At 46.6% G+C, this 11,988-nt stretch overlaps 1 protein-coding gene across 1 annotated transcript; it reads left to right on the top strand.

Annotated features, from left to right (window-relative positions):
- The first annotated feature begins 43 nt into the window (after positions 1 to 43).
- Positions 44 to 9,096, top strand: LOC8034837. The gene is made up of 6 exons (XM_029983281.4): positions 44 to 213; positions 284 to 466; positions 5,029 to 5,109; positions 7,419 to 7,647; positions 8,681 to 8,838; positions 8,893 to 9,096. The coding sequence occupies exons 1-6, from the start codon at positions 73 to 75 to the stop codon at positions 9,043 to 9,045; spliced, it is 945 nt and encodes a 314-aa protein (XP_029839141.2). The 5' UTR covers positions 44 to 72; the 3' UTR covers positions 9,046 to 9,096.
- Positions 9,097 to 11,988: the final 2,892 nt, after the last annotated feature.

Genomic DNA, 11,988 nt, shown 5'->3' on the forward strand with positions numbered 1-11,988 from the left:
GTGCGGTTCTAATTTTGATTGATTTTGTTGTTTTCGAGTAGCGAGGCTCGAAGAGCCGCTGATACGCATCGTATGCACTTATACGAGTGGGCTATGAGCTCTAAGCCGCACTCTAAGCTTTCTGGAAACGGTGAAAAGCACGACAATCCCGACACGTACTACGAACGCTTGAACATGACACTTCCCGCTTTGGAATCCTCTCTTCGCAAGCTGGTGAGTTCACTGAGTGCCACTAAATCCGTCGAGAATATGGTCCCATTTTAAAACGCCTTGTCAATTGCAGACGTCGGTGCACGAGATACCGATTAAATTGCCGGACGCCGTTTCCACCTTGAAGCGAGTCTCGAAACCCGGGGTTCTTCATCATCTTTCCGACGATGCTCGACAAGCGTTCTGGAGCTGCCTGTGCTGGTTGTACACGTCGGGCGTCGCCGAGAACTCGACGGCGGTGCAACAGTGGACTGTCGTGAGTGTTGTCTGGAGGCTCGCATATTGAGGATTGGTGAACATCGCACGATTTTAAGGGGCGACAACTATTTTCGTACTTTCAATAAATACAGCTTAGAATAATTCCTTGACATGTATAGCCTATGAAGCATTTTTTTTCTTCTTTACGCAATGGCAGCCGTAGAAAAAAATCATAAAATTGGGAGCCATTCCACCCTTTGAAGGGGGATGACCAGCAAAGACGTCCAGCACTCGACACAAACACGACACAGAATTCTGAACAAAGGTATGAACACATTCATTGTCTTGATCGGTGGTTATCGTGATGAAAGGTACACGCACACAAACAGGCCGCCCACCGCCGCCACCACGGACATTCTCGTTGCTGTTCCCGCCATTGCTCTTCGTAGGCGTGTTGCTCTTTGGGAGTCCGGACTATACGCGGCCTCCCCATCACGACGAGAGAAGTAAAATTGAAAATGAAGAACGGCAACTTGTCTTTCCGTTTTTTTTTTATATACATTCACGTGGACGACTACTGCCGCCCCCGAGGAGCTGGAGGAAGCTAGACACACACAACGGTACCGCCACCCGAAGGAAAGTAGACACACACGACAGGATTGCCACCCCGGGAGGGTGGAAGGAAAGGAAACTAGGCACACAAGTGCTTGGAATGACGACAAAAAGAGGGCGGTGCAAGCGTAGGGTTTGTGGTCACGCACATGAAAATTACTAAATTATTCAGGCTTCAAGGAGAATGCAGGGAAGAGTGTTCCACGCGCTGCACGTGCATGCCTTCCCCGTATGAAAGATTCGAAGTAGATAACCAAAATAAAGTGTTGAAGAATGTGCGTGCAAGATGGCATTCGTTTTAGGCTTTTGGTTTAGAACAGTTACCAACCACTCTAGATGCTGACATGTGCGGTGCAAGCATAGAGTTTTTGGTCCTTGCATACGAAAAATCTGCAGAACCTGAGCCATAAACAGCTTTGCTGTAAAACAAACACCGTTTACACCCTCAGCTCGCAGACAGAAAAAAAGGGCATGTGATCTGGAGCTGATTATATGCCTCCAACGTTTTTAACATAGCACACATTTCTTAAATGGGTACGGAAATGAAATTGGTTGCTCTTGTTTTTTTGCTTAGATGGGGTCTATGTTGTGGCGGTAGCCAAAAAACACTAGTCTAGGCTAGTGTTTCTGGGCTGCTGGCGGAAAAGTCAAGGAAACTAATTTTAAAACAAATTAATAGAATTTAAGTTTGTGCCTGGTGGCACAATCTTAAAATGCCGCCATGTCATAAGTTCCTAAGAAGCAGCGCTAGTTCGTGGCAGGATGGCTCGCTCGTGGATTTACTTAGTCCTGAATGTGACTTGGTGGAGAATGCTAATGAGTTTACTACATTGTATATGTTAAAGCTTTTACAGTGCTTTCACAACATACATTCCACGCCATCAAGATGACCATTTTTCACAGACAGCATCAGTGGCATTGCCAGGAATTCTTTTTTGAGGAAGGAAATGGGGGGGGGGGGGGGGGGGGGCTGTGGGATGTCCATGACTTGGGGTGCGGAGGGGGGGAAAGGAGGGATCAAAATGCATGTGCATATTATAAGGTCGGCTGGATTTTGGGGGAGCCCCATAAGCTCCCCCACTTGGTTATGCCACTAGACGACATGTAGAAGCTTGATCTGAGGATGCGGGGACCTTTGCCAGGCCAACCATGCCACTACCCCCAACCCCCCTCCCAGGATGTGCCGTGACTAACGCGCTCCAATATTGCACCCAGTGAGTACCTTATATACGCACCTTGCAGGTGTTGCCATTGCTGGGTACTGACGGTTCTTTCTACTTAACCTACTGGTTCCCTCAATCTCTGGTGTGAAACTAACACGGTGAACCAAGCTCTCGTGGCACATCAAATACCAGAATGGCCTTGAATGATGTGACAGGCAAGCTATGTATAAGCAGTGGCGTAGCCAGGAACTTTTTTTCGGGGGGAGGGGAGGGTGGGATGCCTGGGATGTCCATGACTTGGAGTGCGGAGAGGGGGAGGGGGGTCAGAATGCATGTCTGTATTGTAGGGTCAGTTGGAATATGGGGGGGGGGGGGGGGGGAAGGGAGGGAGGGAGGGAAAGGGGGAAGGGGGCTGAAGCCCCATAAGTTCCCCCCTTGGCTACGCCCCCGTGTATAGGCCATAGAGCGTAGAGTCCTCGTATATTACTGCTAGGCGAGATTGTAACACGTTGGCGCCACCAAGCGGCAACGCTCACAACTGCAGTACCCTTGGCCGTGCAGAGGCCCTTGATGTCACGAGCGTAATACGTACTGCACTTCTCGTTGGCCGATTTCAAAGCGAGAGGTAGAGAAGTCGTGGCCACGTCATTTCATTTCTGTACCCCTTTAAGCTTCAACTATTCCCATCATCTCAGCGACTGGGCGCCTCTCTACACGAATGCACGCCAAGGGTTGGATTGTCAAGAGCCAAAAATGAATGCCTATGGAGTGCTTGTGTCCTTTGAATGAGCTGCATTTAAATCAGTGTGTCGAACCGAAAAAAATACGGGTTCGGTTACGGTTCAGGTTCAGGTAAATTTATTTTGTTCCGGTTCAGTTCCGGTTCGATTAATTCCATCCACGAACCGGTTCGCGAACCGGTTCGGGGCGCTGAACCGGTTCGCGAACCGGTTCGGAAATTATAAATTACAAATTGCAACATCAAAATAAATTACAAATAAAACAACTGAAATCAGCACATACGAAACGGGATACATCGTAGTGTAAGGCTCAGGGATTTCTACCAGGAATGGTTTCTTTATGTGCACTCAAAGGTTACCTCACCGACGTTTACGCATTCGGACTTCATCTAATTGGGTCCGACGCAGTAGCTGTAAAATCCGCGACCTCCTTACAAACCCACTTACAAGTAGAACTCGCTAACTATCCCGCCACCTCGGCGTGTAAGCGATTGAAGGAACAGTGGGGAGAAAATACAGCTTTCTTTATTTGAACTAGCCTTCGGTAACTCAAATTAGACCCTTAAAGAAGTTTTCATTAAACAAGATACGGAATATGAAAAACACTTCACCGAACGCAACGCCAGAAGGACGTAATAGGATAAATATTAAAATAGAAGAGTTCGCTGTCTCACAAATATGTTAGCTTTTAAGTGCCTATACGAAACCGGATGCATTATTATCAAACTCCACAGCCTTTTCTTTTCTCATTCCAATGGAAGCAAGCTTCAAGAACTCGCGCGTTCTAGAAACGTGTTATGAAATGAGCACACAGTAGCATTTAGAATTTACGAGATTGTAGAAAAATAAAATCCCGTGACGCAATTTTTTTTTTTTTTTTGCACAGCCTTTCAATTCTTTTTCTTCCGTGCAAACCACGACCAGCGCAATACTGGTTCCTATGTCAAGATTCATGGATGCAGCGTTTGTCAAGATTCATGGATGCAGCGTTTATATTCCTAAGACTGAGTGGAGAAGAAAAATATGTAAGCGAGGTGTGTGTCAGTTGACGGCACTTAAAAAACAAATGGCATTGATAGCACATTCATTGTCAACAACGCGTGGCCGAACCGTTTTGACATGAGCCGGTAACCATTATTTTTTTTTCGGTTCAGTTCCGGTTCGGGTTCATCGCGATAACAATATAACGGTTCGGGTTCAGTTCCGGAAAAAATACCGGTTCGGTTCCGGTTTTCGGTTCGGTTTGGTTCCGGTTCGACACCCTGATTTAAATATTGTCACAGTGGGGTTTGCAAAGCTTGATGGTGTGTTCCCGGGAATCGCATTGTTGGCGTTGTCCCCACAACTACGTCATCAATTTTTGCAAAGGAGAGACTGAAACCATAAGGTTCGCTTTTATCCTTGGAATACCATCGCGATGAAGATGCTTCTTGGTCAATGGCATTGCGTTCGAGTATTCTTAGGTCAGACTAGTGCCAGTAAGCTGGTGTAAAGTGAAACATTCCTACCCAATATCGTTGCACGGCCCCTTTAAAGTGGCACAACACATATATGTCACCGAGCCAGATGCTTCTTTGCCATTGTACAAGCTGCGGACTAGAATGAAGGCGAGCTGGTTTAAAAAGTCCAAGAACACCTAAGCACTTCTTATGAGTTGTGAATGCGAAAGCATGCCGCCTGCGAAGTATTGCTTCCGTTTTGCAATGTCGAAGGGCCTCGTCCTTTTGCCACCTAAGTCGTTCTGAATCGCGATTCGCTTCCGCCTTCTGACGGCCGAGCGCTTGCTCTCGTGAAGTGGCAACGCCGCTCTGAGCTCGGCCGTGCAGCCACTCCGGAGTCCGCCCATGCGGACTCTGCTGGCTCAGTGGCCAGGGGCTCCCTCTTATCGGCGGCTGGGCCGCTGCGCCGCCATGGAAAGTGCTCCAAATTGCGAAATTTTGTGCCCGCAAAATATTCTTGAATCACACATTCCGCAAAATTAGCGAAACATTGAGACTGCGAAAATAAAGTAATTTACGGTATAATGAATATCCCCGATTCGTTTAGAATAATTTTTAAGTGCCCTTCTAACAACCCGCACTTGGGCTGGCTTCTTTCTTCTCCAGCGGATTCTGCACAACTGTTTGAGCAACTCTACAAATCCTGCGGAGGGACGCATCATCAGTAGCCCTGTTTTTCTGCCTGAAGTAAGAGGATTGTTATACTATTATTATTGTTAGTTGTTTCTCTTTTACTTTTAGTATACTACAGGCACTGACAGGATGAGAGCTGCGGGGTGTCTTTTTTGAATGACGTGCCTATTGCCTTTCTCCCTGCTGTGGCTTTGCCTGCACGCTTGAGGCTCACAAGACGCCACTGCGTTATCGAATGTAGGAAGCTCGCCCCGGAGGCGGGGCAGTCGGAGGACCTTCCTGTTGTTCTCATCCTCTCAGTGACTATAACTGTTTTACTGAATCGATTTATCGGCTTCTGCTCTCTTCCGATGGTAGCTGTAATAGGGATCAAGATCATAATAGTTTTAACCATCAACTGTGGGATATTAGGATTACCTGTTCTACTATATGGTCTCGATGCTTCGGGAATTGCTGCCGACTCTGTCTAACGAAGATGTTCCCTTTTTGATGCGATAGTGTTTAGGCGCTTGTGTCACAGAAAATCCCGCGTCGGTGGGACTAAAAATTCTTGTAATGCAACCTGCACAGCCACGTGTGACATCGCGCGTGACGTCAAACGTGACTGTGACGTCATGACCCCACTGACCCGCTCAATTTGGCGGAAAAATTAACCGCTAAATTTAGAGGAAAACCTTTTCGCCAAATTTAGCGGAAATCTTTCCCGCCAAATCAAGCGGAAAATTTTCCCGCCAAATTTAGATGGAAATTTTCAGCTAAATTTAGCAAATCAATAGGGTCATGACGTAACAGCCACGTGCGATGCCATGCGTCCCGTGACATGACGTCATGTGACATCACGTGACAGGTGATGCTACAGATTAGAGCACGCTCACACGCTTGCGTGGTTTGGAAATGAGGGCACGTTTAAATGCGAATGCTTTGCGAATGGGGCCCGATAACTCTATCGCAATCCACTCTTAAAGGGCAACTCCGCTCAATTCCGAAGATTTCGGGATAATGATTGATTTCGAATTAAAAAGCCCTAGTAAAACACATTACGTCGTTTGCTTCGCGAAAAATGGGATATATATTTTAAATCTGATTTTAAACACGAGCGGAAATCGAAACCGAAACTTCGGCACCGCCCGGCAACATTGGCCTCGGGTCGCCAAGTGCATGGCCATCACGTGGTACGAGATGTCACGTGATCCTCGGCCCAACGACGGGCGGGATTGGGGCGGGCGTGTGGCAGGCACGAGTGTCGTCTGCACCGCACTCTTCGCCACGTTTTGGTGTCTACGGCATTCGACGACGTCTGCACAACTGCGGCATAAGTGTGCGCACACGTGGTGTCCGTAGTGTGGACGAAACTCCGAGAGACAATAATCACAATCGGTGAGACGACGACGGCGGTTGTGACGCGGAAGACGGCGGTAACGGCGGGACCACGGCGGGCGGCCGGACGGCTCCCAAGAAACGCGCTGCGCAGGCGCGTTACGCCAATCACGTGGACACTGCTGGGCGCCGAGAGGCAACGTTGCTGACGTCATGCGCTACGCTCGCCCGAAGAAGTGAAAACAAGCAAAAGGGGGCCATGTAGATGGCGTTTAGCTCAATGTTGGCTCCGCCCATGCCGTAGCCTTGACTGCGCTGTTGGTTGCGCCTGAATTCTCCCGCTCAAGTCAGCCGATTTCGGCAACTTGGCGAGTTGCAAAGTTTGCCGGACCGTTTAAGAAACATTTAGACAGAACTGCGTCGTAATATTTGACGTGTGGTCTTCCTAGGCGATACTGAAGAGGACTGCATTGTTTTTTCAAAACCAAAAATGAAGCGGAGTTGCCCTTTAAAGGCAAAGCTTAAGCGTCCCCCAAGTTTTTTTATGAATCATTCATTATGAATTATGCATTATGAAAAGAAAATAAGAAAAAGTGATAATGAACATCAAAATCTGAGCATCCAAAGCAAACGGCAAATTATGAATTGCTCGATTATTAGGACGTATGCCGAGAGATGCGGAAAGAAAGAAAAAGAAGCTAAATAGGACAAAGATGATCCAGGACTGCCAATAGATCCAAGAGGGTAAGAAGCCCTGTAGACACCGATATGTGCAGTTCTTTTTAGTTTTGTTAAGCATAATGAGCGCCTTAAACTGCCATTCACAGTGCAAGGACGTCAGGTGTGCAGAACCTACAGCTCCGTGTAACAGTAAAAACAAAATGGCATACAAAAGATTTTGCAGTCGCACAGAGCCATACATACACTGTGCAGTCGTTGCCCACCGCACTTTGCATAACTGCTTAGATTGATGTACATTTGTGTTTCGAGTTGTGTGTCCAGCTGGCAGATCGAGCCGAGTGTTATCCTTTGGCATCCTTTCCCAGCTGGCCAAGTATCTGCGAACGCAAGTAGGTCTAGGCAAGCGGCCCAAGAGTGCACTGTGTGCGCTCGTGCTGCTCGCTGCTGAGCGAGCCCTGTGCCAGAAAGGGGTGACTTTGGCTCCTCTTGGGACAGAACTCGTGCATGTCATGGCCTCTCTGACGTCCTGTGGCACTGTCGGGGAAACCGATAGCTCACGGCTAATCTCTGCCTGTGCCGACTGGATCAGTTCAGGTGAGCAGCAGTCGCGCAGTTCATCGGTACAGTTTGCACGAAGTGACCACCCTTGGGTCTTCGTTGTAGCAGTTATTTACAGGGGTGGTTTCCAAATTTCAGGGCAGATTGTCCGAGGCCATCGTGGCATGCTGCCAAGAGGGGGCGGAAAGAGTTCCGTCAAATTTGTCAGACATTCGAAATGTTCAATGTAGATCTCTGTACCACGGTCAAAGGTGATCAATGTGTACAGGAAAGAAAGCTTGCAGTGCCAGAGTGGCCCCAAGTTATGATTGAGAGTGTAGATCCGAATTCCCTGACTACCGCTCGAAAACAGTCTGCCCGTTGGTCCGCGAGGGATCCATCTTTCCAGAGTGTTACCAGGAACGGCGCCAGCTTCATCTAAGCTGGAATCTGCAAATCCAGGCCATCCAGTGTAAAGATTAAGCTCTGATCATTACTATTCCCACATTGATGTTCGCTGGGGATTTCTATATCAAATAGCATTCCGTGAAAGATTTCCAGCATGCTTGCCGGCGTTGGTTGTTCCTGGGTTGCGTCCCACACGATAGGCCTTGGCTTTGGTGATGCCGTGACCCGTGAGCCCGAGACCGAGACCAGGTGCATCAAAGTGAATCCCGTTCCACAGAAAAGGAACATGCTGAATTACATTCGCCTCACACTCTCGTCTGCATGTTCTTTTTCACACTAGATTAGCTTTTAGTCTCAGGGCGGGGTCACGGGTAACTTTTGGCTCTCACCATTTCAGCTCAAGCTCTGCATATTCATCCAACGTTTTCTTACAGTTGCTGGATGAGCTGGTGAACTAATTTGATAGAAATTATGTTTGTCATCAATTTCATGTTTTCTAACTGAATAGTATGAGGGAAGTATTGCACTCCTCATACTTGCTGGTAGGTCGAGGCATCCTATTTGCCGATTTCCACATGTTGGGCATGTATGACTGGCTCATGTTGGTACGATTTGCTAACATGTTGACTGTTGAGTTACGATGACTTCAGTGAGCATGACTTTCAAGTGCATGTTTGTGCAGTGCCCGTTGGCCACTCCAGTATCGTTGGCCTGCTTGAGGAGTGTCCTGCACTTCTGGAAAGGCTCATTCTGCAGAAGCTGTTAAAGTGCGCCATGGACCCTAGCCCTGCACCAAATAGCCCTCTTCCTTCGGATGTGGCAGAATGTTTTGCTGACCTGGTGAGCATGTGTCCACTCGTTCTTTACAGATGCTAATTTTTGAAAACATTGCAGGCAAAGTATGGCAGCACATCACCTGCAGTGCACTGCACCACCGCATCCGTGTTGATCAATCTGTATCACAAGTCGTCGGAGAATGAACTGGTCCTCGCTGTGATTAAGACCTACTTACGAAACCTGCACATCTACGAGATGGAGGTCTGTTGAAGACACGTGTCTTGGGGTTGGAATATTAATAAAGTTATTTGGAAGTATTGATTCATGCTGTATAAATTTGTGATGTCATTTGAGATGCTGGACCCACAAATGGATGTATTTCTAAAGTAAGAACACACTTCCGTCCACAGCATGTTACAAAAATTTTGGAGTATTTGTTTAATAATTGATACAACATCCTGCTGTATCCGGCATTATAGCAGGGAGAGAGTTTGAGCAGGAAATAAAAATCGAGACAAAGTGATGTGAATACGGTTTCAACTTTAAACGGGTGATCTAGTTTCTCAGAACAATTATTGTCTGGTTGTGAAACAAGTTCTACAAAAAATGTAAAGTTTTTTTTTTTTTTTTTTTTACATATTGCTATCAAATTTAGCGTATCTTTTCATGTTCAATTACTTTGTCACTAAAAAAAAAAAAAAAAAAAAAAAAAAAAACACAAACATAGTTTCCATGAAACCTAATATAACAGCAATGCTAACTTCAGAAGTAGGTTGACATGTTTTCGGATGTTCATTATAATGCGGGCATTTGAACAACGGCCTCATTCCCAGATTTTCGAGACTCTTCGACTTGGAATATCCCTTGGAAACACTTTGGGATTTCAATAATATTAGGCCAATTGAATGCCTGAAGCTCGAACTTCGATTAAACTACTTAAAGTTCCAATTCGCATTGGCGTATGTCCAATAATTTGAAACTGCTAGCCTCGTTCCAGTGCTGCACCAGTTTGTAGAGTAGTGCCCATCACTGGGCATGTCATGAAGTATGATGGAAAGCACAATTGCTCCTAGAGGCTGAAGAAGGATGGGTATTTGCGGTATCGGCCCTTAAAATTGTCCCCCGCACGTCCCTGAGAGGCCTCTAATTTTTATCATTAAAAGTATAATGGATACTTGTTTCTATTTGGTCCACAACATTCCTGCCGGGAAAACACGCCGGGGGCTTTGTAATTGATAATTGGCATGACTTTCATATTTAGGTAGTTCCTTCTAAAAAAAAAATAACCAGTATAAAAAAAAAAGGCCGTTTTGTGGTGGCTTTTGTTGGATATTGACGTTGTCAGATTTAAAAATGCGCGCGAATGCAACGAAAGCGTAATGTCTTTAATGTCGCATAGATGGCGCCACCGCTCCGTTCTCTGAGGTGGTTCGTTTTGACGAGCGTCTTTATGCACGAGAAGACGCAACTCTGGGGAAGAGGAACTACAACGAAGAACAAATGCACCGTCTGTTTTATCGTTTTTTAGTTCCTTGTGTGTTTTGTCTTTCTGGTTTATGACGTAGACAGCTCTGTCTCCAACTTTGAAAACGTGTGCAGTGCGATTGCTTGGCCTCGTCTCACAAGTTGCGGTAGTAGCACTCCAAAAGGAGTCCCTATCAATTCGTCGAAACTCGTTTCGTGGACAACTTGTCATGGACGCACGTTTCGTCGATACGATCGTCTCATCGAAACTCGTTACGCGAATTGCTCGCTGTAGGGACATTGCGTTACGCGTGTATCACTGGGGTGCGCGCTGCCCGCCCACAGCCCGCCAGCATGCGTTCACGCCGCTTCGCGGCGGCAGTCTGCGGCGGCTCGTAACAAAGATTTTAAAGGGCTACTCCACCGATTTTTTGAGCTACCTCAACTAACTATATTTTCTGACTCCCCGGCCTTTACCCTTTCCGGTATGCTATTTAGTATCGCGAAATTCATCATAGGTATTGTGAAATCAGCAAATGAAAATGATGCAAAAAAAATATTCAAATATACGCGCACTTTTCAGTGCCGTGACGTCAGTGGCAGGTAGGCTTGCTAGTCGAACAAGCAGTCTAAAAATACAATATGCCAATCATATTAATCCGTGCTGAAGCGCGGATACGGGAGATAGCTACCAAAGCATTCATTTGACACCATGAAACTGCTTCGAAAAAGTGAACCCCTGCTTTCCACTGACGTCACTTTTTTGTTGTTGCCAATAGAGACTTCCAGTTTGAAAAACACGGTGAGGACCAAAACTGCAAATTCAATAACTTCGCGAAAAACAATATTTCGACTCAATATTTGGGATACTATTTTAGCGATGTTTGTTGGTTAGTTTAGCAAAATCTCAAGCAAATCGGAGACAATCAAAAAAACCTGTGGAGTACCCCTTGGGAAGATGGGGCACTTCTACATTTGAGAAAAAACGCTTGAATTGCGTTCATTTGGCCTTTAGAATAACAGATATCAAAATTATATTTCAATACGACGCGCCAGAGAGCCATACGAGCAATTTCAAAATAGGACTGAAGCCCCGCCTCCCTAGCCTTGGGCAGCCAAAAGAGCCGTCGATGACGTCACGGACAGCGACTGTCTTTCGCGTTTTTCTCGCGGTTAACAATACTTACGCAGCAAATGGTTTGGGTATTCGGGTTCACGGGGTAAAAATACACTAGAATTCACTTCTAACTAATTTTTTCCAAGAAGCTCCGTAGCTTCCCTTTAAAGGGGCCCTCCAACAGTATTTGAGCGTCGACTTTTTTTTGCGGTTTCTACACGTTAGTGGTCCCGGAAACCCAGTGGAAAACGAAAGAGTTCGAAAATATTAGCGCTTCATATTTTAATTTGACAACTAGGAAACACCTCCTCCGACGGTGGCGTCGCGAGGTGCCGAATGCGCGCGAATAACGGTGCTCCCTTTCACGATACGTCACATTCACTGGGTTTCGTGATTGGCGAGAGCCGTCCCAGGAAATTTGAAGCGAAATAAAGTATATCACACGTTAACCGTCATTATTTCTCTAACAAGTCGTTTTTATAGAGCTAATAAAGTTGCAAATTAAAGTTCAAAAAGGGCGAAAACAACGCCTCGTCTCTGCGCCTCGTCGCTCATGCGCGCCTCCCAGCGGCGTCCGCAACGTACCGCCGCGAGCAGACGACAAGTGATCCGTCCAGTGCAGATACCGCGCA

This window comes from Ixodes scapularis, unplaced genomic scaffold (genome assembly GCF_016920785.2).
Source record: "Ixodes scapularis isolate PalLabHiFi unplaced genomic scaffold, ASM1692078v2 PGA_scaffold2__306_contigs__length_199485367, whole genome shotgun sequence".
Lineage (NCBI taxonomy): Eukaryota > Metazoa > Arthropoda > Arachnida > Ixodida > Ixodidae > Ixodes > Ixodes scapularis.